Genomic DNA, 26,792 nt, shown 5'->3' on the forward strand with positions numbered 1-26,792 from the left:
AATTAACTTACATAGCACAATTGTTCCATCTTTTCATTAAATTAGACCTCAGGAGAAGAGAGAATCTTACTTTGACAAAACTGCATTTTATAATAACAATGTAACAAATAAGCTAATTAATTTTTTTAATAATAATAGGGAATTTGGTGACTTACAGAACTACAGTAAAGCCTTGGATTGCAGGTGTAACTTGTTCTGCCAGTGTTCCACAAGAAGGGCAAACATTTCAAATACATTGTAACTTGATAAACAAGAGATGTCCTGCAATATGAGATGCCAAATGTGACGTGATCACATCTGAGCTAATGGTTCCTGAGATTCGCTTTGATTACAAGCATGTTTTTTGAACAATACTCCCAAACCAAGGTTTTACTATAAATATAATTTTGGCCACTAGGGGGCTTTGCTTTTTTTTTTTTTTTTTTAAACCAATGATACTATAATTGTGAAGATAAACAAGGTTTTATGGCTTCCAAAAGTTTAACTGCGTAATTGCAGTTTTAAATGTAGTTATATAAAGAATGCAAGAATCTTATCCTAACTATAAGCAAAATATGTAATCTTTGAAACTGAATGTGGGGAAGGCAAGGTTATTGTGAGAAGTAAAAAGTAGTCAGTAATGCAAATTCACAGTAATGCAAATTCACAGTAATGCAAATTTCACGTATTCATTGTCTTAATATTTTAAAAGTGTTAGAAAAATATTCTACATTTTGCTTATCCAAATACCATATGCAGAACATGTAGATGTATAGTACCTTTGCCAACAGTGTTGTTAGAACTAACCCATAGGAATAGCTTTTGCCATGAAGACTATGAAATCTCTGTTTTTGTGAAGAAAAAAATTCACATTGAAGTCTTTCAGGGAATTTTCAACAGAACGGGAACCCTGAAAGATAACTTTCCAAAGTCCTAGCACATTTAAGTGGCTGTTGGTTCTCTTTGGTGAAAATTTTCATTGTTTTTCAAATTATGCGTTATTGATTTTTATAAAGTATCTCCAGAGTCCTGTGACAATGAAGACAGATGCTCAGAAAGCTAATTCTAAAAGAATTCCAAATTTTAAATTCCTTCTTTCTCTTCCATCTTGTATATTCTGGTTCATTACATTAGACATGCAGGTGTTATATTTCCAAATACAACTCACCTTATTCCATTAAGAGTGCTCAGGCTCAGGCACAGAGGGGACTCTCAGAATGCTCGCACACCTTTATTAAACCACAGATAATGTCCCTGTGTACATTCATGCTACGCATGCTCTCAACATAATTGAGTTAGACCGGGTAGTTTCTAGTTAGGAAAGATTTCTTCAGAGATGAGATTTTCACATGTTTTCACTAATGCAAAAATAATGTAATATAACCTTCCCATTTGCATCATTTTCTGTAATTATCCCTAGGTTTGCTTATGACGAGAGTAATCTTTTTTAATGACTTAGTTTATAGCAACATCTTTCTACTTCCTCAGGGGTCTGTGAAATCATAGATGCTCACATCACTTTTCTGTTCAAATCTTGCTTTTTTTTTTTCCAGATAAAAGCCAAACTCATGGTATTTAGCATGGTATTGAAGGCACTTTAACACATTTTACCCCTTCTTCACCTCCGTCATCTTCCCTTTCTGTCTTTACCCATGTTCTCCCTTCCTGTCTTGACCCTTCATGTGTCCCCAGTGCACGCACCCTCCCCCACCACACACACACACACACACACACACACACACACATACACACCAACACCCACACCCAGCCACTCACGCTTCCAGGACCTTCCCTGACATGTTTTCTCCCACTCTGGTAGAATTCATTGTTCTTCCCTCTCTCCTCTCAAATTATTTTATCCCTACTTATATTACAGCACTTATCACAGATGGCACAGACATGTCTCCTTCTTTCTTCTTCTCTCTCTTTTTTTTTTAATTGACAAAGTTGGGAACTAACATCAGAAAGGAAAGACTCACTTTCACCATTGCATTAATTAGTGAGTCTGCATTAAAATCACATCCAAATGACCTCCCTTCAAATCAAATAGTGGTATCAACATCAACATTTCTAGTACCATTGTTTTGAGTGTTTGATACATGCTATTATTTCTATAGTGTAATTATGTGCTTGAGATTCCATGGAAAGGAGTACCAGAGTTTTCCTGATGTTTTTGACAAATAATTTCATATTCCACATGGATTCTAGGGGAATTGAGACAAAAAATGATCTAATTTGCTAACTTCTTCTTCCTTTGTGTTATATAGTAAACATCTAGCTTAGTATCTGAGATGTGCAAAGTGAAAACATATGTCAAAATGTCACTTTAATGTATATGTAGATATTTCTTTAGAAGTGTCAGTAAATGAATTGTTTCAGTAATCTTACAAGTTTATTATTTTTTTTAATGTTTATTTATTTTGAGGGAGAGAGAGACAGACAGAGCAGGAGCAGGGGAGGGGCAGAGAGAGAAGGAGACACAGAATCCGAAGTAGGATCCAGACTCCAGGCTCTGAGCTGTCAGCACAGACGCAGCGGTTGAACTCACCAACCATGAAATCATGACCTGAGCCGCAGTTGGACACTTAACCGACTGAGCCATCCAGGCACCCCACAAGTTTATTTTAATGTGTTCTCTTAGTGTCTTCTCTCCAAGAGAGCTGTGTCTGAAAGTATCATATTTTTAAGATATGCATATATATGTGTATGTGCTTTTATTATTTTTTATGTTTAAATATATATTTATTTTTATCGTTTTATTATTAATTTATTTTTAAATTATTTTAAATATATAATATTTTATTTTTTATTAATTTTATCATTTTATTTTATTTATGTCAATTTTAGTTTTTATTTTATTTTAAAATATATTTATTATTTCAAATATTTTATTTTTATTATTTTTAAATTTTTATCTTTTTAATATATTATTTTTAATTTTTAAAAACTTTAAAATGATTATTTGTTTTATTATTTATATATATAATATATTAGAAGGAGAGGTAAATGAGAAATCTCATGAATATCATTTTTTTTTACAGTCCAAGTTCATCACCCCAAAACTTTATAAATATGCACCAAACCGGAAGCAGTACCTATGTAAAAATGTTTTGTTCTGGTATTTTTCATTTGATTTTTAAAGTATTTGTTATTTATTCATTCAATAAATATGTCTGTTCCAGACAAAGGCATGGGATGCCCTGCCCTCTGGGAGCTTATATTCTCACCAAGGAGACAGGCATTAAACAGCTAAATGCACAGTTAATCACTATATTAGTGTGTGGTATGTGCTGGGAAGCACAGATATCGGAGCTCTAGGACTGTGGTATAAGACTTGAGAACATTCTGGAAGGGCTCCTCGAAGAGGAGAAATGTGGGCTAATGTTTTAAGGGTAGGCAAAGTGTGTGAGACTGTGTGTGTGTATTTGGTGTGTGTTTTGTGGAAGGAAACAATGGGGAATGCCTCTGTCTTGGTAGACTTCTATGCCGATTCCTAGATTCTCCCTCAATGACTTCTGCAAAGATCCAGAGATAGGAGCTTAACATCTTTGAAGCACTGGACGAAATTAAAAGAGAAAAGAGTGAGGAAAGTAGCATTGGGGCATGCTGGTGTGGAAGACAGGACCCTGATCTGAGGGATATTATGACCTTACTAAGTATTTGTCCTGCATCTTAACAATAGGATACCACGTAAGGTTTATTTATGTTGTATAAATGTATGTAAGAAATATATATACATTTTTAAAAGCTCTGCCTGACTGCAGTGCAGGGAATAGATTAAATGGAAGGGTGAATTGGGTAGAGAAGGGGTTTTGCTCATATAACCTTACTCATGATATTTACAGAATATTTTTATTGAGCTAGTTTAACATCAGTAGGTAGCATAATGCACAACCTGAGGTTTATTTCATTCACACTTTTACAAATGCAAAAAGATAGAGAGATTTAGAGCTGTATGCTTGTGTTAGCATGTACACTTCCATTAACATGAGTTACAACCTCATCTTGAATATTGTTAACATAATGGAATCTTATCGAAGTGTATACTCACAAAGTGCAAGGAGATGAGTCTTTTACATCTATTAAGTTGCTAAAGCAATTATGATGAGGAATGTTTCCTTTTCCACACTTTACAAGCAGTCTCTGTGGAAGCATGTTGCCTGTTAAAATAACATGATACCTTATGAAAGTTAGTAAAGGCATTTCAACCATTATAATCTGCGGATAATGTTTGTTACAAGGGAAAGAAAAGTCATAAATACCTCGCTTGCTGAAACTGATAGACAAGTAAATGTGGGACTTACATCATGTGTAGTACATTTTAATTATAGGAAGCTAAGCTATGCTTTAATGGCACTTTGTCTCCCCTAATTGTTTTACATTTATTCTAAAGAGTAAGCATTTAGCTGGCATGTGACCATGAGAAATTGTGTATGGGCATACCTAGGAGATATTGTGGGGTCAGTTCCAGAACACTGCAATCAAGTAAATATCCCAATAAAGCAAGTCAAATGAGTTTTTTTTTCTTTTTGGTTTCCCAGTGCATATAAAAGTTATGTTTACACTATACTGTAGTCTATGAAGTGTGCAATAGCATTATGTCTTAAAAAAACAATGTCCATACCTTAATTTAAAACAATTTTATTGCTAAAAAATGCTAGCCATCATCTGAGCTTTCAGCTGGTTATATCATGTCTTTGCTGATGGAATATCTTGCCGTGATATTGATGGCTGCTGATGGGTCAGGGTGGTCACAGGGGTGTTTGCTAAAGGGAGGGGTGGCTGTGGCAGTTTCTTAAAGTGAGGCCATAGTGTCATTTGCCACATTGACTTTTCCTTTCATGAATGATTTCTCTGTAGCATATGATATTGTTTGATAGCATTTTACCTACACTATTGACTTTGGAGTCAACCTTCTCAAACCCTGCCCCTGCCGTATCAATTAAGTGTACGTCATGTTCTCAATCCTCTGTTGTATTTCAGTAACCTTCACAGCATCTTCCTGAGGAGTAGATTCCATCTCAAGAAACCACTTTCTTTGTTCATCCATCAAAAGCAGCTCATAGTCCATTCAAGTTTTATCATGAGGCATGCCTGGGTGGCTCAGTCGGTTGAGCATCCAACTTTTGATTTTGGCTCAGGTCATGATCTCATGGCTCAGGGGTTCAAGCCCCATGTTGGGATCTGCACTGACAGTGTAGAGCCTGCTTGGGATTCTCTTTCTCCCTCTCTCTCTGCCCTTCGCTCACTTGCGTGCTCACTCGTGTGTGCGCTCTCTCGCTCGCTCTCTCTCTCTCTCTCTCAAAAGTTTTGTTAAAAAGTTTTATCATGAGACTGCACCAGTTCAGTTACATCTTCAGGCTCCACTTGTAATGCTAGTTCTCTTGCTGTTTCTACCATAATGTGGTGACTTCCTCCACTGAAGCCTTGAACCCCTCACAGTTTCCCATGAGAGTAGAAATCAACTTCTTCCAGACTCCTGTGAATGTTGATATTTTGACTTTTTCCCAGTGAATCACAGATGTTCTTGGGGGCATCTAGAATGATGAATCCTTTCCAGAAGATTTTTTTATTCACTTTGCCCAGATATGTCAGAGGAATCATTGTCTATGGCAGCTATAGCCTTGTGCAATGTGTTTCTTCAATAACGAAGACTTGATCCATGGGCTGCAGAATGGTTTTGTGTTAGAAGGAATGAAAACAGTGTCAGTCTCATTGTATCTTTCCATCAGAGCTTTTAGGTGACCAGGTGCAGTCATATTTTGAAAGGGATCCTGAGTTGTTTTGTTGTTATTTTTTTTTATATATATATATATATTTTTTCAACGTTAATTTATTTTTGGGACAGAGAGAGACAGAGCATGAACGGGGGAGGGGAAGAGAGAGAGGGAGACACAGAATCGGAAACTGGCTCCAGGCTCTGAGCCATCAGCCCAGAGCCTGACGCGGGGCTCAAACTCCCGGACCACGAGATCATGACCTGGCTGAAGTCGGACGCTTAACCGACTGCGCCACCCAGGCGCCCCTTTTTGTTGTTATTTTTGTTTTGTCTTTTCCTGGGCAGTAGTTCTCAACAGTGGGCTTAAAATATTCAGTAAATCATGTAAACAGATGTGCTGTCATCCTGTCTTTGTTGTTCCATTTATAGAGCACAGGCATTTAGCATAATTCTTAAAGGCCCTAGGATTTTTGAAAATGGTAAATGAGCCTGGCTTCAACTTAAAGTCACCAGCTGCATTAGCCCCTAACAAGACAGTTAGCCTGTCGTTTGATGCTTTGATGCCAGGTACCAACTTCTCTTCTCTGTGAAAGTCCTAGATGGCGTCTTCTTACAAAATCAGGGCTGTTTCATCTACAGTGAAAATATGTTGTTGAGTGTGGCCACCTTCATGAATGATTTTAGCTAGATCTTCTGGATAACTTGCTCTGGCTTCTACACCAGTCCTTCCTGCTTCTTGTTGCTGTTTTATGTTGGAGAGCTGGCTTCTTTGCTTAAACCTCATGAGCCTACACCTGCTAGCTTCAGACTTTTCTTCTGTAACTTCTTCACCTCTGTCAGCCTTCATAGACTTGATGAGAGTTTTGGCTTAAGGGAATGTCGTGGCTGGTTTGATCTCCTATCCAGACCAGTAAGACTTACCCCGTATCAGCAGTAAGACTGTTTTGCTTTCTTATCATTCATGTGTTTAGCGGAGTAGCACTTTTAGTTTCCTTCAAGAACTTTCCCTTTGTGTTCACAATTGGCTGTTCCATGCAAGAGGCCTAGGTTTCAGCCTTTCTCAGCATTTGACGTGCCTTCCTCACCGAGCTTGATCATCTCTAGCTTTTGATTTCAAGTGACATGTGTGTGGCTTTCTCTTTCACTTACACACTTCCAGGCCATTGTTGGGTTATTACTTGGCCTAATTTCAATATTGTTGTGTCTCAAGGAATAGGGGGGGCTCAAGGAGAGGGAGAGAGATGGGGGAACAGCAGGTCAGTAGAGCCATCAGAACATACACACTATTTTTTTTTTTTTTTTTTTTAACGTTTATTTATTTTTGAGACAGAGAGAGACAGAGCATGAACGAGGGAGGGTCAGAGAGAGAGAGAGAGACACAGAATCTGAAACAGGCTCCAGGCTCTGAGCTGTCAGCACAGAGCCCGACGTGGGGCTTGAACTCATGGGCCGCAATATCATGACCTGAGCCGAAGTCGGCCGCTTAACCGACTGAGCCACCCAGGCGCCCCTACATACACACTATTTATTGATTAATTTTATAATCTTTTATGAGCATGGTTTATGGTGCCCCAAAACAATTACAATAGAAATATCAAAGATACTTTGTCACAGATCAACCTAACAAATATAACAGCAATGAAACTGTAATACAGTGAAAATTACCAAAATGTACACCAGAGGCATGACATGAGCAAATGCTGCTGGAAAGATGATGCCAGCAGGGGCACCTGGGTGGCTCACTTAGTTGAGTATCTGAGTTTGGCTCAGGTCATGATCTCGCAGTTCATGAGTTAGAGCCCCTCATTGGGCTCTCTGCTCTCAACACACAGCCTACTTCAGATCCTCTGTCTCCCTCTCTCTCTGTCCCTCCCCTGCTTGCACTCTCTCTCTCAAAATAAATAAATAAACTTAAAAAAAGATGCCAACAGACTTGCTCGATTCAGGTTGCCACAGACCTTCAATTTGTACAAATTGCAATATCTGCAAAGTGCAGTAAAGCAAATCACAATAATAAAATGAAGTATGCCTGTATAATCATCTGAAAGATTTCTACTTCCTTCGGGAGCATCTCAGAAATGCTTACAGTTCTATGTGGAAGTGATTTAAATGAAATCAGGTACTTTTGTGTTATGGGCTTAAAAAAAAATCAAACTTCTTGGTATTGCAAATTGTAGAGTTAAAAATTTTGGATGATTTAATGGTTCGAGTAACATGACCTGTTGAAATGTGTGATTTTCCAAGGCTGCCAGGGTCCATTAACATTTTTGGACAAATAATGTATGGAATTAAATTTTGTAGTTAGATACAGGCTCTCTACATACTATCAATACTCTGGCTGTAAAGTAAGTTATGATTTAAAGGAAATGAACCTACTGAAACGTGTGTCTGTCTGTATTAATCCCTCAAAGCACTAACTTCATGCTTTTTTGTTTTGTTTTGTTTTTGACGGTGCCATAAACCTCAACCTTCTGAGGACTCACCTTTAATGTTGCAATTTATGGCATTTAAACTCCTTAATGTGGCCTACCGCCCCACCCCCACCCAACCTGCCTTTATCTGTTTTCACCCTTGTGTCATGTTCTCTTGCCATTTCCTACTTCATTCTTTAGGAACACATGAAAACTTGTACTTCACAGGTGCCTGGGTACCTCCGTTGGTTAAGCGTCCGACTCTTGATTTGGGCTCAGGTCATGATCTCATGGTTCATGAGTTTGAGCCCCATACTGACAGTACAGAGGCTGCTTGGGATTCTCTCTCTCTGCCTCTCCGACCCCCCTCTCTAAAAATAAATAAATAAACTTAAAAAAAAAACATGTACTTCATACCTTCATGCTGTTGCCTCTGCCAAGAAATTCCTTTTCCTCCAAATTTTATTTTATCATTCAAGTCTTCTCCCAGGTGTCATCTGACTTGAAACTATCTCTGACCAATGCTGCCAATTGACCTACTTGGAAAGAGTAAATCACTCCTGCTTTTCTATACTTGCAAATCCTGTTAACGTGCAATGTATCATAAAGATTTGCCTCCATGGGGAAGAAGTAGGACTCGTTCATCCTTTATCTTAGATTTTCTTGGGTCTGATTTTAACCATTATCAAGCTAGTTACAGGCACTCATATCCTCATCTCCAAATCAGGTTCTTCATAAGGATGTGCCTTTACCCAAGGCACTTTATCATCTTTACCCAATATCTAGTCCTTTTCCCCAGACATAACTAACCCCTTTTAGCTATTTGTCTTTATTTTCTACCTAGGTAATATGCTCAAGCACTTAAAAAAATTTTTTTTTACATTTATTTATTTTTTGAGAGTCAGAGAGAGACAGAGCATGAGTGGGGGAAGAGTAGAGAGAGAAGGAGACACAGAATTGGAAGCAGGCTTCAGGCTCCGAGCTGTCAGCACAGAGCCCCACGCGGGGCTCAAACCCACAAACGGGGAGATCATGACCTGAGCCGAAGTCAGACGTCCAACCGACTGAGACACCCAGGCGCCCCTCAGACACTTTTATTTTAACCTCAACTCATATTAGTTGGCTTATTTTTATGGAATATGAAGGATTGATCCTTTGTTTTTTCCATATGTTGGAGAGATCAATCAATAACCAATAATCTTAATAGTAAAAATAGAATGAAGCAGTGTTAATGAACTTGTAAAGAAATGATTTTAAACATATGTTTCTAAACTGAAGCCTCCCAGAAGGAAATTCGATTCACGATTCAAATGAATTCTCTTCTTACATAATTGTAACCAACCACACTGCGCCATATCACTGCTGTGTTACCAATTTCCGATTATATGACCTGTTGAATGTAATCCATTATTATTTTTTCTTGGAGCTTTCTGATTCCCTGTTTTCGTTTAAAATAATTGGTTTTTAGGTCTGTGGCACAGGTCATTCTTAAAATGTTTGCTTTCACGTTTCTGTGTTATAATGTTTCTTGGTCTAATGAGGTGTTCCTTTCTTGGATTCCATTTTACTGTGTTACTGTAGGTTATTCATGTTTGAAGAGCAGACAGAAGGGATGTAACCTGGCCTTGTTCCTAATATCTAAACATATTTCAATTTTCACTTAGAGTGAGTTATTAATTTAGCCAGTTGTGGAATTGGGGCTGAAATCGCTCTAACCAGAACCTTTGAAGTTACTGGTAAAAATATTTTTCATCATTCGTGCATCCTAAGCAACTGTGGTGATCTCATTTTCTTTTTTTTTTTCTAATGTTTATTATTTATTGAGAGACAGAGCACAAGTGAGGCAGAAGTGTTAGAGGGAGACACGGAATCTGAAGCAGGCTCCAGGCTCCGAGCTCTCAGCACAGAGCCTGATGGGGGGTTCGAACTTGTGAAATGAGAGATCATAACATGAGCTGAAGTTGGATGCTTAACTGACTGAACCACACAGGTGCCCTGGTTATCTCACTTTCGTTTCTTTCTGCATGTCCTGGGTTAGTTTGGTAGATGATCGAATTTGTTTTCTTTTTCATTTATCCTGATGAGCCCTCAGTTGATGCTTTCCTACTGAAGGTCCAGTTGTATAATCAACTATGAATTTCTTTTCTGTTATTAATACCTTGACCATTGCCATATCACATATCCCTCACCCCCGCCTTTTTCTGGAACTTCCCAACCAGTTGGAGCCCCAGGATAGATTTTTTTGCTCTCCATGTCTTTTAACTTTTTTCTTGTATTTTCCTTTCATTAAAAAAAAAAAATTCTTGTTTTATGGTTGCGAATATTTCTTAGATTGTATTTGTCAGCCTTTCTATGAATCTTTTTCAATTTAGCATTTATGTTTTATATTCCCAGTATTTCTCTTATGTCTGCTGTATTCTTTTATAACTGTGTGTTCTTATTTTATAGCTGCAAGACATTCTCAAGTCTCTGTAGCCCATTAATTAGAGTGACTGTAAAGTTCTCTTTGGCTCATTAATAATGGCAGTTTCATCTTCAGTATTGATCTATACATTCATCCTGATTTTTTCTCTTTTGTGCTATTGTTTACCCCAAATTATCTTATGATCCTCAGGCATATATTTACAGTATATAGATGTCTTGTAGTCTTTCCCATAATAAGATGGCACAATGCTGATGGAATGTTCTGAAAATGTCACATGGGTGTCCACTAGTTCAGAGTATGTGGATAGAGAGAAACTAGCTGTCCTTACCTCAGTTCCAGCACGTTCCCAACTAAAACGTAACGGAGAAGAGTTCTGCTCTGAGTTACCAACTACACTCAGCCTACTTATCCAGACACATCGTTCAATTTCCTTATAGCTAGAATCTTAGGTTTTCTTTGGGGTATGGACTATTACCATGCTGCTAACCTTGCTGCCCTTAAAAGAGCCTGAGGCCATTCGACACAGTGTTTTCCACTGTGAATTACAGCCACTCAATAGCTTCACACTCTGCTTTTTACCTTACTTCTCACTCTCGCTCTGTCTATATCCCACTTGCAGATCTGAAATTCTTCTGAGGCTCCATCAGTGCTTTTTCCACCTTTTTGTTAATTCATCCATGTATTTATAAAAACCTCTGATCCAGGGGCGCCTGGGTGGCGCAGTCGGTTGGGCGTCCGACTTCAGCCAGGTCACGATCTCGCAGTCCGTGAGTTCGAGCCCCGCGTCGGGCTCTGGGCTGATGGCTCAGAGCCTGGAGCCTGTTTCTGACTCTGTGTCTCCCTCTCTCTCTGCCCCTCCCCCGTTCATGCTCTGTCTCTCTCTGTCCCCAAAAAAATAAATAAACATAGAAAAAAAACAAAACAAAACCTCTGATCCATATATATACCCCACTTTGAGAAAATTTTCTGAATTTGTTGCTTTTTTCCTCCTGTACTCTCATTTAAATATGATTTGGAGAGGAAGATACTAAGTACAGATTATCAGTCCCTATTAAACAAAAAGCCTTTTTTTTTTAGTCCTCAGTGCCTCATGTAATAACAGATGAATAGTATTTGCCTAAGAAATATTTGTTGAACCCAACTGAACACACAGAAAATAAGACAAATTGCATTATAGCTTTATCTTGCTTTTCTATTGATCAGGCTTGACAGGAATGATGGTGTTGTTTTTGTTTTCAATCTTATTTACTTCTTTACTTCTGCTTGCAACTTATTTTTCCTTTCCTTCCCCCATGGTCTTCTGTTCAGTTTCTCAAATTCCACCATTGAGCATGGTCTATAGCTATGGGGAGGGAATGTTTTCAGCTGTCTCTTTCTCTTGGTAGAAATTCCTATGACTCCCATTCATTTCTGTTTTTAGATCTTTGCTTCTGAGGCCACATATTTAAAATGTGGTTGTTTTGACAAATCAACATCAAAGACCTTAGAAGAATGCATAAATTTTCTTGTATAGACTCAAGTTGGGGTTAAATTCTTTCTTTTCTCTCATTAAGTTTGTAATTGAAATGCTTATAGTTGAGAGTTGTCACTGAAGAGACCCTAGAGAAAGATTCACTCAAATTTAAAGATCATTTTCTTTGTTTTTGAGTCAATTGAACTATGTATTATGTGGTTTTTATTTAAACAAGATAAGTAGGATTTAGAAAAGTTCTAAATACATCTAGAGCAATATAGACATATTTAAAGATACACATAACACTTAAAGTATCTTCATTGTTTGGGAGAGTGACTGAAATGTTCTCTGTGCCAAACTGTGGAGCTAGGCTTGAAGAGTCAACAACATAGGAGGAGAGGTTGTCACGTGTCACCAATGCTTTATTTCTGCCTTCCTTTTTCTCTGCCTAATCCACTCCTTTGTGCCTTCCTGAAACCATCTGGAATTGGTGAGTTTGAAGACCTTGAAACCCAGACCCAGCTGGGAAAGCTAGGAAGGAGGGATGGAAAGGAGGTCAAGACATGACTTTTCTCCCAGAGACTACTTTTGTCCAGTTCTCTCGCCCAGCATATTACCTATTCTGTGCAATCAGTTCTCTCTGCCAGGGAAACAAAGATGGAAATCCATGCTTCCATGGTCTGAGTGGAACACATATAAATAGATAATTCCAATCCATTAATAAAATAATGAAAGGGTATAATAAAAAGGAATTAACAAAAGGATAAAGCCACGTGAGAACATAGGTAAAGGATCTCCTAATTCCTTTTTTCATTCTGGGTAAATCTGTTTGTCCCAAATTTCACTCTAATGATTACTCTACATTGTCTTTATTTTTATTTTTCGTAGTTTAGTATTTGTAGAATTAATAGAAATGACTTTTGGATTTCCACAAATAACTTAGATCACATGATCACTTTATTTCTGCCAAATCTGCTTCTCTTTTATGAAGATATTTAGGGCTATTCCCCAGACGTGAAAACCTTGAGCTTATGCGATTCCTAAATCACAGTTACCATTATTCTTAATTATTCTACAATCAAGCCATAGCTTCTTTGTATGTGATGTTAACGAGAACCTGCTAGAATCATCAAGCACATCACCTGCCCTTGTCCTTTCTTTAAATCTCTCTGCCAATGCCATTAGCAGATTCCTCTATCGACCTGAGTAGCCACAATTAGACAGATGGCTCAGTTTCATGTTTGAGGCACACGTTTGTCCTTTGCGTCTAACGGTTAGGTGTGCCTGTTCTTCGACTGATGACCAATGTCTTGTTTCTTCTCACCTCCCAATATCTGCCAATTATCTGTTCCTCTAGTCCTACTTTCTCTCATTTTGTTTGCTCTTTAATTCCGTCGTGCCTGTGATTATGATTCCTTTCGTCGCAATATGATACTTTAAAAGAGTTTCGGGAAACACTGAAGCGTAATTATAAGGACACAGTGTATTCCTTGTCTAGCTAATTTATTCCTCTCTCGCTTGGCTGCCATAGAATCTAACCAGCCAAGCAAATAAACCTCAGCACCTTTCAATATGTTCTCCACATGGCAGCTCTAAGAATTACTTATATTCTTTCTTTCTAACTTTATTTAACCAGTGTTAAATATTTATTTTATTTTCAAGTTGTAAAATGTTTCACACATGACAGAAAATAAATAAATTAATGTAATGAATGTAACCCAGGCTTAAGAAATGTTAACCCTTTATCAAAATTACTTGGCATCAAGTTTTAAGTTATATTTTTCACGTTTATCCATTTTTGGGGGAGACAGAGAGCGAGCGGGGGAAGGACAGAGAGAGAGACACACACACAGAATACCAAGCAGGCTGCAGGCTCTGAGCTGTCAGTACAGAGCTGGGTGCGGGGCTCGAGCTCACAAGTGGTGAGATTAGGACCTGAGCCGAAGTTGGAGGCTTTACCCACTGAGCCACCCAGGCACCTTGACTTTACATCAAGTTTTAAAAGAAATAAAGTGTTTCAGCTGTGGGGCTGCTGCCTCTTGATATCCATTCCCGTTTCTCTTTGCCTAAACTTGACGTGTATTATTTATTTTCACATTATATAAATGAAACCACCCTTCTCTATATAAACAAGACAGACACACTGAGTATGTATATTTTAACTTTTTTACATTCATCATTAGTTTTTTGGGATTGACCCCTGCTGATACATATAGTTCTAGTTACTTCCTTTGAACCACTTTATGTTTTCATACCCAGTCACTCGCTAACAGATATTTAGACTGTTTCCAGTCTTATGCTATGAGAAAACAAACAGCCTGCAGGGAACTATGCTTCTTCAGCCCTATGCACATCTCTTCAAGTTCCTCTGGAGTAGTGTAGGCTTTGTTCATAAAAGACCTATATTGTAGGATATGGACCTTACCCACTTTATAGGATGTTGTCAAACATTTTCCCAACAGACTGAATTAATATAGGCATTAGCATTGTATGAAGTTCCCGTTTATCCACCACATCATCATCATCGGTTGGAATTATCAGATTATTTTGTTTTCACAAACTATTGAGTAAGAAAGGCTATTGCATCTGTCTTCAGTTTGTCCTCCCTTGATTACTTGTGAGGTCGTTGGCATTTTCATGATTTTTGGAAATTTGGCATTTGCCTTGTGTCCGTTACTTTTTCATATCATTTTTTCCAGTTTTCATGTGTATATGTGTACATAGCTCTAAAGTTTGCTTCATTCTTTTTTTTTTTTTTGCCTAAATTAGTACTGATACAATAGTGTTTTAAGAAAAATTTAGATTGTTTTGGCTTAGTGTTTGTAGAGCTGTATCAGGTTTCATGAGACTATTTGCCTGATGTATCTTATGGGTGTCACTTTATGTCAATCCATGTCCCTTTTTGAATAAATTATTGTAATCTACTTATATTTATTATGATTACTAATATATTTGAAGTTTTTCTATCTTATGCAGATTTTTGTTTGCTGCGCTTTTTTTTCTGCCTTTTTAGAATTTGCTAATTTTTTCTTACTCGCATTTTCAGCCTTACATTATTTAAAAAAATTTTTTTAATATTTATTTATTTTTGAGACAGAGAGAGACAGAGCATGAACAGGGGAGGGACAGAGAGAGAGGGAGACACAGAATCTGAAACAGGCTCCAGGCTCTGAGCTGTCAGCACAGAGCCCGAAGCGGGGCTCGAACTCACGGACCGCGAGATCATGACCTGGGCCGAAGTCGGATGCTTAACCGACCAAGCCACCCAGGCGCCCCCAGCCTTACATTATTTTAGAAAGTATACATTTGTCTATTAATTCAGTAGTGTCCCTAAAATTTTTTCATATACGTTCTTGACTTAATGAGTCATAATCAGTATCAGATAGCTAGTGATTCCTTATACACACACAAATACTGTGAGCTGAAAATGCTTTCGCTCTTGATTGTTCTCCAATCGGATGTCACTTTCCCTAGTATTTTACCTACACATTTTTCTCCTCTCTCAAACTAGTCATTGGTATATTATTGTTTTGTAATAAATGCACACTTTTATTATTTTACAATGTCTCCGCTCATCTATGCTGCTTGTATTCCAGCCCTTTCTTCTGGTTTTTTACTTCTTTCTGAATTGTCCTTTATCAGTACTTTCAACACGGAGCTGTGGAAAGCACACTCTCTCAGTCTTCATTGTCTAACAAGGTCAATTTCACCCTCACTTTTACAAAAGAGTTCAGCTATATTTCCGATGGCTTTCTTTCATTATGAAACATATTCCTAAATTTTCCTTGACTTCTCTTGCTTGTTTGAAAATCAGTCAGCCTGATTTTTGTTACTCAATACATATTTGGTGCCTCTTGTTTTATTGTTGTAAAATTTTTTATCATTACTTTCTTAGGAGAAGGAGGCATTTCCTCCTTTTCTCGCAGGGTTTTTCTAGCTGATTGAGGAATTAAATTGATGTGGGATGGATTAACAAGAAAACAAACAAAAAAATGTTTATTATGTGTACATGGAAGTCCAGTAATGAAATATACCCAAATAGATGACTAAGGCAGGCAGTTTTTATACCTTTTAGACAAAGAGAAATGAATTCTTTAAGAATCGACAGGATAAAAAAAAGCAGATGTTTGAGAACTTTAATTAGTTAAGGAATTCTAAGCAGAATTTGGGCTCAGGTGATAAACTGGTAAAAAAGTAACAAGATTTTTTTTTCTTCCAAGATTTTATTTAAATTCGGGTTAGTTAACGTGTAGTGTAGTCTTGGTTGTAGGAGTAGAATTTAGTGATTCAGGTTTGTTTCTACAGTTTTCTTGTCTTTGAAGTTCCTATCTCTGGGGATAAGGTTGCCTTTTTACTTCTTAGTACAGGGAAGGTGCTTTTGATACAAAAGATTTATTTTCTGCTTTCATGGGACATAGGAGGGTTTGAGTGTCCTTGTGGCCTGGTTCCCAAGTAACCACTGGGCTAGTTCCCAAGTAGCTTCGATGCAAAATAATTAATTTGCCATTGTGGTTCCTTTTGGGCAGCCTGCCCTTACCTCCACCCTTCTGTGTTCTGTGTTTTCATTATGGTATGTCTGACTGTAGGTTTGTTTCTATTGTCCTGTTGAAACTCTTTCAGTTTGTGTACTTCTTGAATCAGGTGATGCTTCCATTCTTGAAAAATAGCCATTCATTGTCTCTTGGAACATCGCTTCCCTCACTTCTGGAACCCTTGAAAAATATGATACTTGATCAGCACTTGGCAAGGACTCTCCCACCTGACTGCTAGCTAGCTCTCGGGCCTCACACGGTGCTCTTCAGCCTAGAGTATTCTTTTTTTGCTCACCCTCAGGCACTGTCTTCTGTCGAAGGACCTCTGTCAGGCTCTTTCCTGAGTGGACTTCTGGAATCACGCCTCTCCTACTAGTTAACAGCCACTCATCCTTCAGGAGGCCTTGCTGATTTTTCTGATGAGGTGTTTTTATTCTCCTCTTATAGTATCTTGATTTGTCATTCAGAACTCCTGGGGCATTTGTACTGTGACCGTTGTTTGTTTGAGTATCTAATTAAAGCCAGGCCCTTGCACTAGATTCCCTGCTCCCTGAGAGCAGTAAGGGTGACGCTTGAACCACACAGGTTTGAATCATGTGGGTCCACTTATATGCTGATTTTTTTTCAATAAGTACAGTACAATAGTGTAAATGTATTTCCTTTTCCTTAGGATTTCCTTAATAAACTCTTTTCTTCAGGTTACTTTGTTCTAAGAATACAGTATATAATGTATATACCATAGAGACTGTATGTTAATCAACTGTTAATGTTATCAGTAAGGCTTCCAGTCAGTGGTGGGTGCAAAGAAGCACCCCTAAGACCTGTGTTGTTCAAGGGTCAACTACATTTTGTCAGTTTTAGTTTTTTATTCTGTTGGCATTTTGTAGGCACTCAGGAAATAACAATGTAGAGACTAAAACCAGGTAGGAGCTACGAAACTACAGTAAAATCTTGGTTTGTGAGCATTATTTGTTCCGGAAACGTGCTTGTAACCTAAAGCACTCGTCTATCAAAGCGAATTTCAAAAACCATTGGCTCAGCTGTGATCATGTGACATTCGGCATCACATACTGCTTGTATTGCAAGGCATCTCTCGTTTACCAAGTTAAAATTTATTAGAAATGTTTGCTCGTCTTGAGGAACATTCGCAGAACAGGTTACTGTCAATCAAGGTTTCACTTGTATCAGAGCCCCGGGCAGTACTAATTCATCTTTGACTATGAGCTTCACTTCCTTCAGAGTAGACCAGCTTTCCCTCCTTCTCTGCAGATATTTAATGGGATAAAAGGCTCAGGGTCAGTAGTCTCCCCATGTTAAATAGCATACAGTGCCTGTGAGCCGAAACTGTCCCTCTGTCTCTCACATTGTTTAGGAGCCCTGCCACTTGAATTTCCAGGGTGTCTGGGCTAGAGCTGCAGAATGTGGAACCAGCTCTGGATCATTTCTGGATAGATCCCTTGTCCCCTCTTTTATTCTAGGATAACTGAGCAGATGTGTCTTTTAAAAATAACAACTTCAGGGATCAAATAAGATATAACATGTTTTCATTCACTGTTAAACTGAAGAAATAACCCTCGATGCATTTATTTAACAAGTATTTATTGAGCCCCTTTTGAGTGCCATTCACTACGTTAGGCCTTTAGGTTACAAGAGTAAAAACGAACAAGTTCTCTGATCTCACTGAAATTAGAGTCTAGAGAGGGAAGACTCTTCAATACTCTTCCTACTACTAAACAATCAAAAAGTATGTGAATGCTTTGAATGAAAGAAATAGGGTTTCCTGGGAATATTTAACAAATTAACATGACCTCTATGGGAAATTGCAGTCAGATGGTAGTAGTAGTAGTAGGAAATCGCAGTAGTATTGTTACAAAGACTTATTGTGACTTGACACAGCATCTCAAGAAGAAAAATTAGTATGTGCAAATGTCCTGTGGCAGGAAGCAGACTGGCAATGATGAGGGTCTAAAAGAAGACCTGAGAGGTTTGAGAACAGAAAGGAAAAGGGAAATTTAGGGGCACCTGGGTGGCTCAGTTGATTAAGCGTCCAACTTTTGATTTTGGCTCAAGTCATGATTTCATGGTTCATGAGATCAAGCCCCTGACACTGGGCTCTGCATTGACTGCACAGAGCCTGCTTGGGGTTCTCACTCTCCTCTCTCTGTCTGCCCCTCCCCCTGCTCGTGCATGCGCATACTCTCTCTCTCCCAAAATAAATACTTTTTTTTTTAAAAAAGGGGGATTTATTAGAGTTGAGGTAGTCATTTGAAGAGGAGAGATGGTGGTGATGTGTTATCTCTGTACAGTACAATTGCGACTTGTACTAGCTAAAAAGGACCAAGTGTTATATTTTCAGAAATTTTGTATGAGCCACCTGCTAAATACCCATTATTAAAAATGGAAGTATATAAACTCATATTAAATAAATTACATTAAAAATAAAGGTTGTCTAATTATCCCAAGTCATTCGTAATTATTTTACTATATTTTACTGTTATTTGTGTTCCTGGGGTTATCTATTCTTTTTTTAATTATTTTTTTAATGTTTATTTATTTTTTGAGAGAGAGATTGACAGAGCATGAGCAGGGGAGGGGCAGAGAGAGAGGGAGACACAGAATCCGAAGCAGGCTCCAGGCTCTGAGCTGTCAGCACAGAGCCTGATGTGGGGCTCACACCTACAAACCGTGAGATCATGACCTGAGCCAAAGTCGGACGCTCAACTGACTGAGCCACCCAGGCGCCCCTCTCCTGAGTTTGTTTTTGCCTATTCTGTCCACGTGGTAGAAACATCTTATAATGATGTGCAACTGTGCATTGCTTTCCAACCTCACACACAGTGATGTCACATTTACTGACTTGAAATTGATCACAGTGGGAGTTTACACCAAGGAAATTGGCACACTTTTCAAATCAGAACTCCCTTATACCTGTAAAAACCAGCTGTTAGACATTGACCAGCACAACACCGAAGTGAGACTATACAAGACCTTGGAGACAGTGTTAAGAATTGATCTTTCTCACAGGAGAAATAAAGAGGCACTGAAAGGTTTTAAGCAGGGAGTCGACAAGAGCACATTTCTATTTTTAAAAAATCCACTGACGCTACAGAAATGAAAAGGGGAAGCAAGGTGACTTTGGAGAGCCCATATGGTAAATAATGGTGGCTCAGACTAGGACCAAAGAAATGAAAATGCAGAGAAGTGGATTTAACATATACAGTACTTAGGAGCTAAAATAGAAGGCTGAGCTCTGGCAGCAGTAGCAAGAAGCAGTCACTTAAGACCCTCATGAGGAAGAGGTGAAATCTCTACCTCTTCCCTAAATTCTGGATGCTTCGGATGTTTTCATTTTGAGCCCAATTCTGCCACCATGTGTCAAAGAGCCAACTTCACAGTTGAACAAACCTAGGCCCGAATTAGGAGAGAAAAATCTGCATATGGAGATGTGAGATAAAAAAGACTATCTCCCTACAAAAATGAATTATTTAAAACGTAATCTGTAACCTTTCCGTGTTCATTGATGGCAACCCTGAGAATGGACTCGGAGATCTCTGACCCAGGGAGTATAAATGACTGTGTTCTGATACCCAGCATTTGAGCACATGCTTTGCTTCCCACGAGCTGTCCCCCAGACAATGACTGGACAGGACTGAGACCCTAAGGCAAGCCTGTTATGGGTGATGCTAGATTCCTTCCATGAGTGGCTTTAACACCGTGACCCCCCGGTGACCTTGCCAAACATCCTTAGAACTGCATTGCCTTAGGTGCTCCCTCCGACTTCTCTGTCTTCACATCAATTCTCCTTCACTAGGCAGGGGCATGCATCATGGTCTGATGGTTCTGCAAGACTCATTGATGCCCCTGACTCTGCCTTGTGTCTAGGGCAGGTCTCGAGATTCTGTGACTTGAGTCCCTCCTCCAAGTGATAGCACACATCTGTAGCCTAAGTTCCCGGGTCCAAGAGAAGTTCCTGCCCCCTTCCCCAAAGTCAAACAGCTGCGGTTCCTACCCCTTCTCAGAAGCAGGAGACTGTTGCCTGTGTCTTAGATGTTACAGGTGTTTTTTTGTTTTTTTTTTAACCTCTTCCTTTAATGCTTAAGTGATCTGTTTTATAAGGGACAGAGATCTGGGAAATACCTGGGGTTTTATGCCTGTGTGCCCAGGAGGGACTCATTCATTCTATTCTCACCCTCATCACCCCATGTGAGAGGCCCATGGAATGAGTGAAGACAGACTGTTTTGTGTCTGAGCTCCTGGGGATTCTAAATTGTCATGATAGCACATACGCCACCTTTAATTATTCATTCAAGTTCTAGCTGTTTCCTCGCTTTCATGGAGGCTGCCTGTTTCCTGTGATTTGCCAAAGGTGAAGCAGTCATTGTGTCCTTTCTCTCCATAGAGGGCTGGGGACTCTTTCCGGTTCAGTTCATTGGGAATCCTTGTGATCTCAGTTCTGTGATGGTCTCAAGAAAAGTGATGATTTTGCAGAGTAGCTGGCTTTTCTCATTTTTAGCACGAGATTAGGGTTTGTCCCATAGGTTTCTACATGCTGAGCCGGGAGAAAGTCCCTGCCCCTTGATATTAAAAATAAGTTATGTTTGTGCATCAGTTATGTTTTTATCTTTGGTGGGTTCAGCAGAGTCGGGAATAGAATGTGTACGTAAGTCATATATTATATGGCAGGCATGTGAAATCCTTAGGTTATCAAACAGTCGACGCTCCTATGGTAACCATTCTATAAATTTCTTTAATGGTAACATTGAGCAACAGTGGAATCCACAATCCAGTATTCATTAGGACTCACATAGCCGATTACAGCTAGACAGGGAGACATCGTTTCTAGGATGTTTTGCTTCGGGTCATTCTTCACCACAGTTACCTTGTCCTTTCCACCAGGTGGTTGACCAGATTGATACCCTGACCTCTGACCTACAGCTGGAGGATGAGATGACCGACAGCTCCAAGACGGACACCCTGAATAGTAGCTCCAGCGGCACGACGGCCTCGAGCATAGAGAAGATCAAAGTGCAGGCCAATGCCCCTCTCATTAAACCCCCCGCACACCCCTCTGCTATCCTCACCGTCCTGAGAAAGCCAAACCCTCCGCCGCCTCCCCCACGGTTGACACCTGTGAAGTGTGACGACCCCCAAAGAGTGGTGCCAGCCGTCAATCCTCTAAAGACCAATGGAACCCTTCTGCGAAACGGAGGCTTGCCAGGGCCGCCGAACAAAATTCCCAACGGAGATGTCTGCTGCATCCCCCCCGGTACCTTGGACAAGGCTCCAGCACAGCCTCTGATGCACAGACCTGAAAAAGACAGGTGTCTCCAGGCAGGACCTCGGGAACGAGTTCGGTTTAATGAGAAAGTGCAGTACCATGGCTACTGTCCGGACTGTGACCCCCGGTATAACATAAAAAACAGGGAGGTCCACTTACACAGCGAACCTGTCCACCCACCGGGAAAGCTTCCTCACCCAGGCCCCCCGCTTCCTCCTCCACCCCACCTCCCTCCTTTCCCCCTAGAGAATGGGGGACTGGGAATAAGCCACAGTCACAGCTTCCCCCCTCTCAGACCTGCAACTGTGCCTCCTTCCACTGCACCAAAACCACAGAAGACGATCTTGAGGAAATCAACCACTACCACAGTGTGATGTATGCCATTTCAAAAACTTTTTGTGCTTTTTTTTTAATTTCTATATTATAAACATAAAATAATAAGTAAGGAGCACTTTCTACTCAAGCAATAAAAAGCCCAAATATATTAATTCTGCATTCAGCAAAGTGGCATAAAAAAAACCACCTGGTAAGTATGCCATGTGTTGTTTCTATCCCAGGTTTATGTTATTTAAAAAGTTGCATCACTAGAAACCACAGAACCATGAAAAGGCTGAATATGCTATGTGTGTGTGTGTGTGTGTGTGTGTGTGTGTTTAACTGACCTGTGATAAACAGTGATCTGCAGGTTTCAAATAGTTTGGTTTACTATAAGAGATGGAATTAGATTCATTTTATTCATGCCTAACTCATCTATGCATTAATAACATATCACCCCCCCCAACTTCGACCCAATGCTTTTTAGGAAGAAATTTTAATACTGAAGGACTATTTTGTTATTTTTTTTCTAAAGATGTTTGTCACTAGTTTTACATTATTAAATGCTGAGAACAATACCAAAAAGTTTATTTTCTATACTATACAATTATATGTTCAAGCTATCTATGTAATGAAAGATTTTGTCTGTGGAAATGTCATGTGTCAATAAACAACAGTACATAATGGCAAAATCAGATGTTCCTCAGAATTAAAATGCAGCAGTGGTTCATTTCATCCCTACTCATTTCACCGAAATGGGTAGCTATTCTGACAGAGTGTGGAGAAGATTACAGTGAGCATATGCCAGAATTTTCCAAGTTCACTATCATAGTCAGGTCATAAATAGTACTTCACGCATTTTCATAGGATGTATTGTGGTCCCCCCAAGACCGTATATGGAGTGTCCCGTTGACCCAGTACATGGCCAAGCCCTTTAAGGCCCTCCTCACACTGAGCATTCCTCCAGGACATACCATAAACCAGTATGTTGAAGCAGTGGGATGGTTTGCCTCCTGCATCAGCAAGCTCTCTGCCTTCAAGGAAATCCCTATTTATCAGAACTACAGCAGAAAATAAAGACGCTTCTGGAATAGGATGTTTTTAGTATCAGCCTTAATGCTGTTTCCCCTCAGAGTTGAAATATGTCAGGGGTCTTTGTCATATTTTAGGAGGAAGAGAAGAAATCCTTCCCTCCTAACATCTTACAAAAGCCCTCTCTTAAGTCTAACTTGCCAGCTTACATCACTTACCCATCCATGGACCGCGTTAACTTCCCAACTACTGTGATGTGGACTGATCGGATATTTTGTGAACTAGAAATGAGCTTATCTGTGCTAGAATTATGAAAACAGGTGCATACCTGAACAAAAGTTGTCCATGACGTGGCAAGAGTAGAGGGATTCATCTTTGGTGGAAATTCGTTTATTGTGCAGCTTAATAAAGAATGCTTTAATCTTTTAGACTATCTGGCTTTTGATCTCAAAACTTTAATTTTTTGTTGCTACAGGGAGATAGTCATATTTCTTTGTCGCCGTTTTCAAGCCGTATTATGTTAATTTGGAATCCTTTTTTTCACAACTTCCTTTTAAAAGATGATAGCATACCTTAGGCAGATTAACAGAAAAAAATAGGCATTACTTTTTGAAGGAACAATTTCATGAGTAAAAAAATAGAGGATGTCACGTTGCATATTTACTCAGCATGATTTTCTTTCCTGTGTGTGTTGGCGATGAAGATAATACAAGCAGAATAAATCCAGTGTTGTTGTTTTTTTTTTTTTTTTTCCAGAAAGTTACAGAACATAAGACCAATTATAAAGACAGGCCATCATCTAAAATTTATTAATTGTTTGATAAGTATATTTAATAAATCTGACCCAAGTAAATAAAGAATTGACTCACCAAATACCAAAATATTATATTCTTAACATTTTCATGCATTCATTGAGGCTTGATATGAATAAATCCAAGACTTCATCATCTTTCTAGGTTTTAATAATTACTCTCTTTCCAATGTGTATCCATTGTTAGACCATGTAGTGTTATAAGCAGTCTTTGAATACATGCAGCTTTCTCCCTTCAGCCCATCTTCCTTCCACAGCCAGTTATGTGTGACCTAATAATTAGCTTTTAGTTCAAAACACTAACACCTGTCAATGTCTGGGAGCCAATATGGATCTCAACGTAGAGCTTCTTAGCAGCCACAAATCATGCACAGAGTAGATAACTCCATTGCAATAAAGCAGATTGAATAAGCTTAATAATTCATGCTGATCCAGTAAGGACATTGAGCCAGATGCTTAGATACAACCAGTGAGGTTCAAATTCACATCTCTTCTTCCAAGTATAGACCAAAGGTACCCCATGGGAAATCATCTTTTTAAGTGTGATTGGTGACATATGCCAAAACGACAATACCTGCTTTTGTTCAACACATTTACGAGTAAATTTTGGCCTGGAAAGCTGAATTAAATCCCAACCTAAAAAAGATAAGAGGTATTGACCTTCTTCTCTTATTACACTTTATTATATCATCAGCATTAATGTTAGATCATATGAGTGTTGGGACTTTCTTTTGAGTTTATTTCCATATGTTATTTCATTTTTTTTCATTAAGGTATGGAATATATTGGGGGTGCCTGGGTGGCTCAGTCGGTTAAGTGTCTGACTTCAGCTCAGGTCATGATCTCTTGGTTCATATGTTCGAGCCTTGGGTGATGCTGTGCTGACAGCTTGGAGCCTGGAGCCTGATTCGGATTCTGTGTCTCCCTCTCTCCCTGCTCCTCCCCAACTTATGCTCACTCTCTCTCTCTCTCTCAAAAATAAATAAACATTTTTTTAAAAAAAGGTATGGAGTATATTGGGCCAATGTATTTTTTCCCAACTGGTAATTTTGAAACATTCCCTGGAACTTAGGTCTTTAAATATATATAAACTTCTAAAACATGAAAAGCAATGAACATAGGCATCATAATATTTGCCTGGAAACTTCTAATTAAAGTGTCATAAGTGGCAATGCCATTTTTATCATCAGAAAACATTGCTTTCCAAATTTAAATTCTGCCCATCATCCATTAAATCATCATAAAACAGGGCAAATAGTTGCTTTTCCTGAAGATTCCAAAACAAAAATTCCTATTTCATACCCCTCAGGACAGTTCTTTCTCCCAGTGTGCATTCGGAGCCTTTCATTTCCCTGAGGAGTATATACCCCCAAGTTAGCCTCCATCCTCTTTTGAAGGGGATGTTCCTACAAAAGGTGTGAGGGGATTGCTGCTTATGGCAACACTCATTCAGAGTGAAACATATGTTTTTGTTTGTTCGTTTTTAAAGTAGTATCTAGGGGTGCATGGGTAGCTCAGTCTGTTAAGCTTCCGAATTTGGCTCAGGTCATGATCTCATGGTTCATGAGTTCTAGCCCCGCATTGGGCTCTGTGCTGAAAGAGGTTGGTGCCTGCTTCGGATTCTGTGTGTCCCTCTCACTCTGCCCGTCCCCTGCTGGCACTCTGTCTCTGTCTCTCTCAGAAATAAATAAACATTTAAAAAAATGTTTTTGAAAGTACTATCTTTTAATTAAATTGGCCTAGGCAAGAGTTTGTCTTGCTAGTTTAAACAACGATTATCCCAATTTGGACTTAGGAGGTTATTGTATCTTATCTGAGAAAGGCAGAGAGAACGTAAAAAATTGACCAGAGTTCCCTTCCGTCTCTACGTAGTTACAGCAGTTATAAAAGGAGATAAAACTGTTTTTTTTTTAGGTCATGCTTAAGCTAAATTTAAAATATCTGCTCAAAAATACAGGGCATGCCAAAAGAGAAATGTGCCACTCTTCCAGTTTGTTATTATATTCCTACCTTCCCTCATTAGCTTAACATTATTCTAGAAAAAAGGAAAATGAGCCTGGTATTAACTGAAGTGGTTTAATTAACCTAAAAAGTCTTGCATTTGAATTTTGCCTGCATCTAATTATTGAATGAATAAAGGTCTAAGGCATGGTATTATTTGACTTTCTTTGGACAGATCAGTAGTTGCTTGCTTTTGGCATTACCAGGAGCAGCGGCTATATACTGTCTATGCAAAACCTTTTATCTACAGATTCTAATTATAGCAAATTAGAATTAATATTTATTAATATTAATAAATTCTGCAAAATCTAATTTTTGGATGCTCCATGAAGAAAAGCTTGAGTAGTCCATGTTTAATTGCACTGGGAATGATGTAATCAAGTCACGAATTGGTGCCTTCCTTGACCAAACTTTTTTCCATGGAAAATACACAGTAATGCAATGTCAAGTCTGGCAGTTGTCCTGATTCAGTTTCTTTCCCCTGATTCTCTATTGGTAGCACATTTTGCTGCCCTTGAATTTGTAGCAGATTGCAGTGCGATGTACTTTGGTACATACTGATGATTTCTAAGTGAGGGAATGATTTATGAGCAATAAAGCTCTGTGAAAAGCCTGCATCTCATAATTAGATAAAATGCACAGAATCTCACAGTTACTAGACGCTGTCACCAAACCACACGACATTTTCCAGGTCGATTTGCTTTTTAGGTCGATTTAAGTTTTCAGACCAAACATTTTGGAGTTTTAGAATCGTTCAAGTTGCCTGATTCTGAAATAATGACAGATGGGTTACTTCCATGAGGGCACACAGTGGTGGTGAACATGAAACTGGAGGT

General features: G+C 38.9%; 1 protein-coding gene across 3 annotated transcripts in view; it reads left to right on the forward strand.

Moving 5' to 3' along the window:
- The window catches only part of PRR16 (proline rich 16), a 308,323-nt gene that overhangs the window by 181,037 nt on the left and 100,494 nt on the right, over positions 1–26,792 (forward strand). For 2 of the 3 annotated variants that reach the window (XM_043586092.1, XM_043586083.1), the window contains one exon: positions 21,416–23,577. In XM_043586092.1, coding sequence (XP_043442027.1) covers positions 21,416–22,171 — 756 coding nt within the window. In that variant the 3' untranslated portion in view covers positions 22,172–23,577. Of the gene's footprint in view, positions 1–21,415; positions 23,578–26,792 lie in introns of those variants that run through there. The other variant, XM_043586072.1, reaches the window with a different exon arrangement.

This window comes from Prionailurus bengalensis, chromosome A1 (assembly GCF_016509475.1).
Source record: "Prionailurus bengalensis isolate Pbe53 chromosome A1, Fcat_Pben_1.1_paternal_pri, whole genome shotgun sequence".
Taxonomy (NCBI): Eukaryota; Metazoa; Chordata; class Mammalia; order Carnivora; family Felidae; genus Prionailurus; species Prionailurus bengalensis.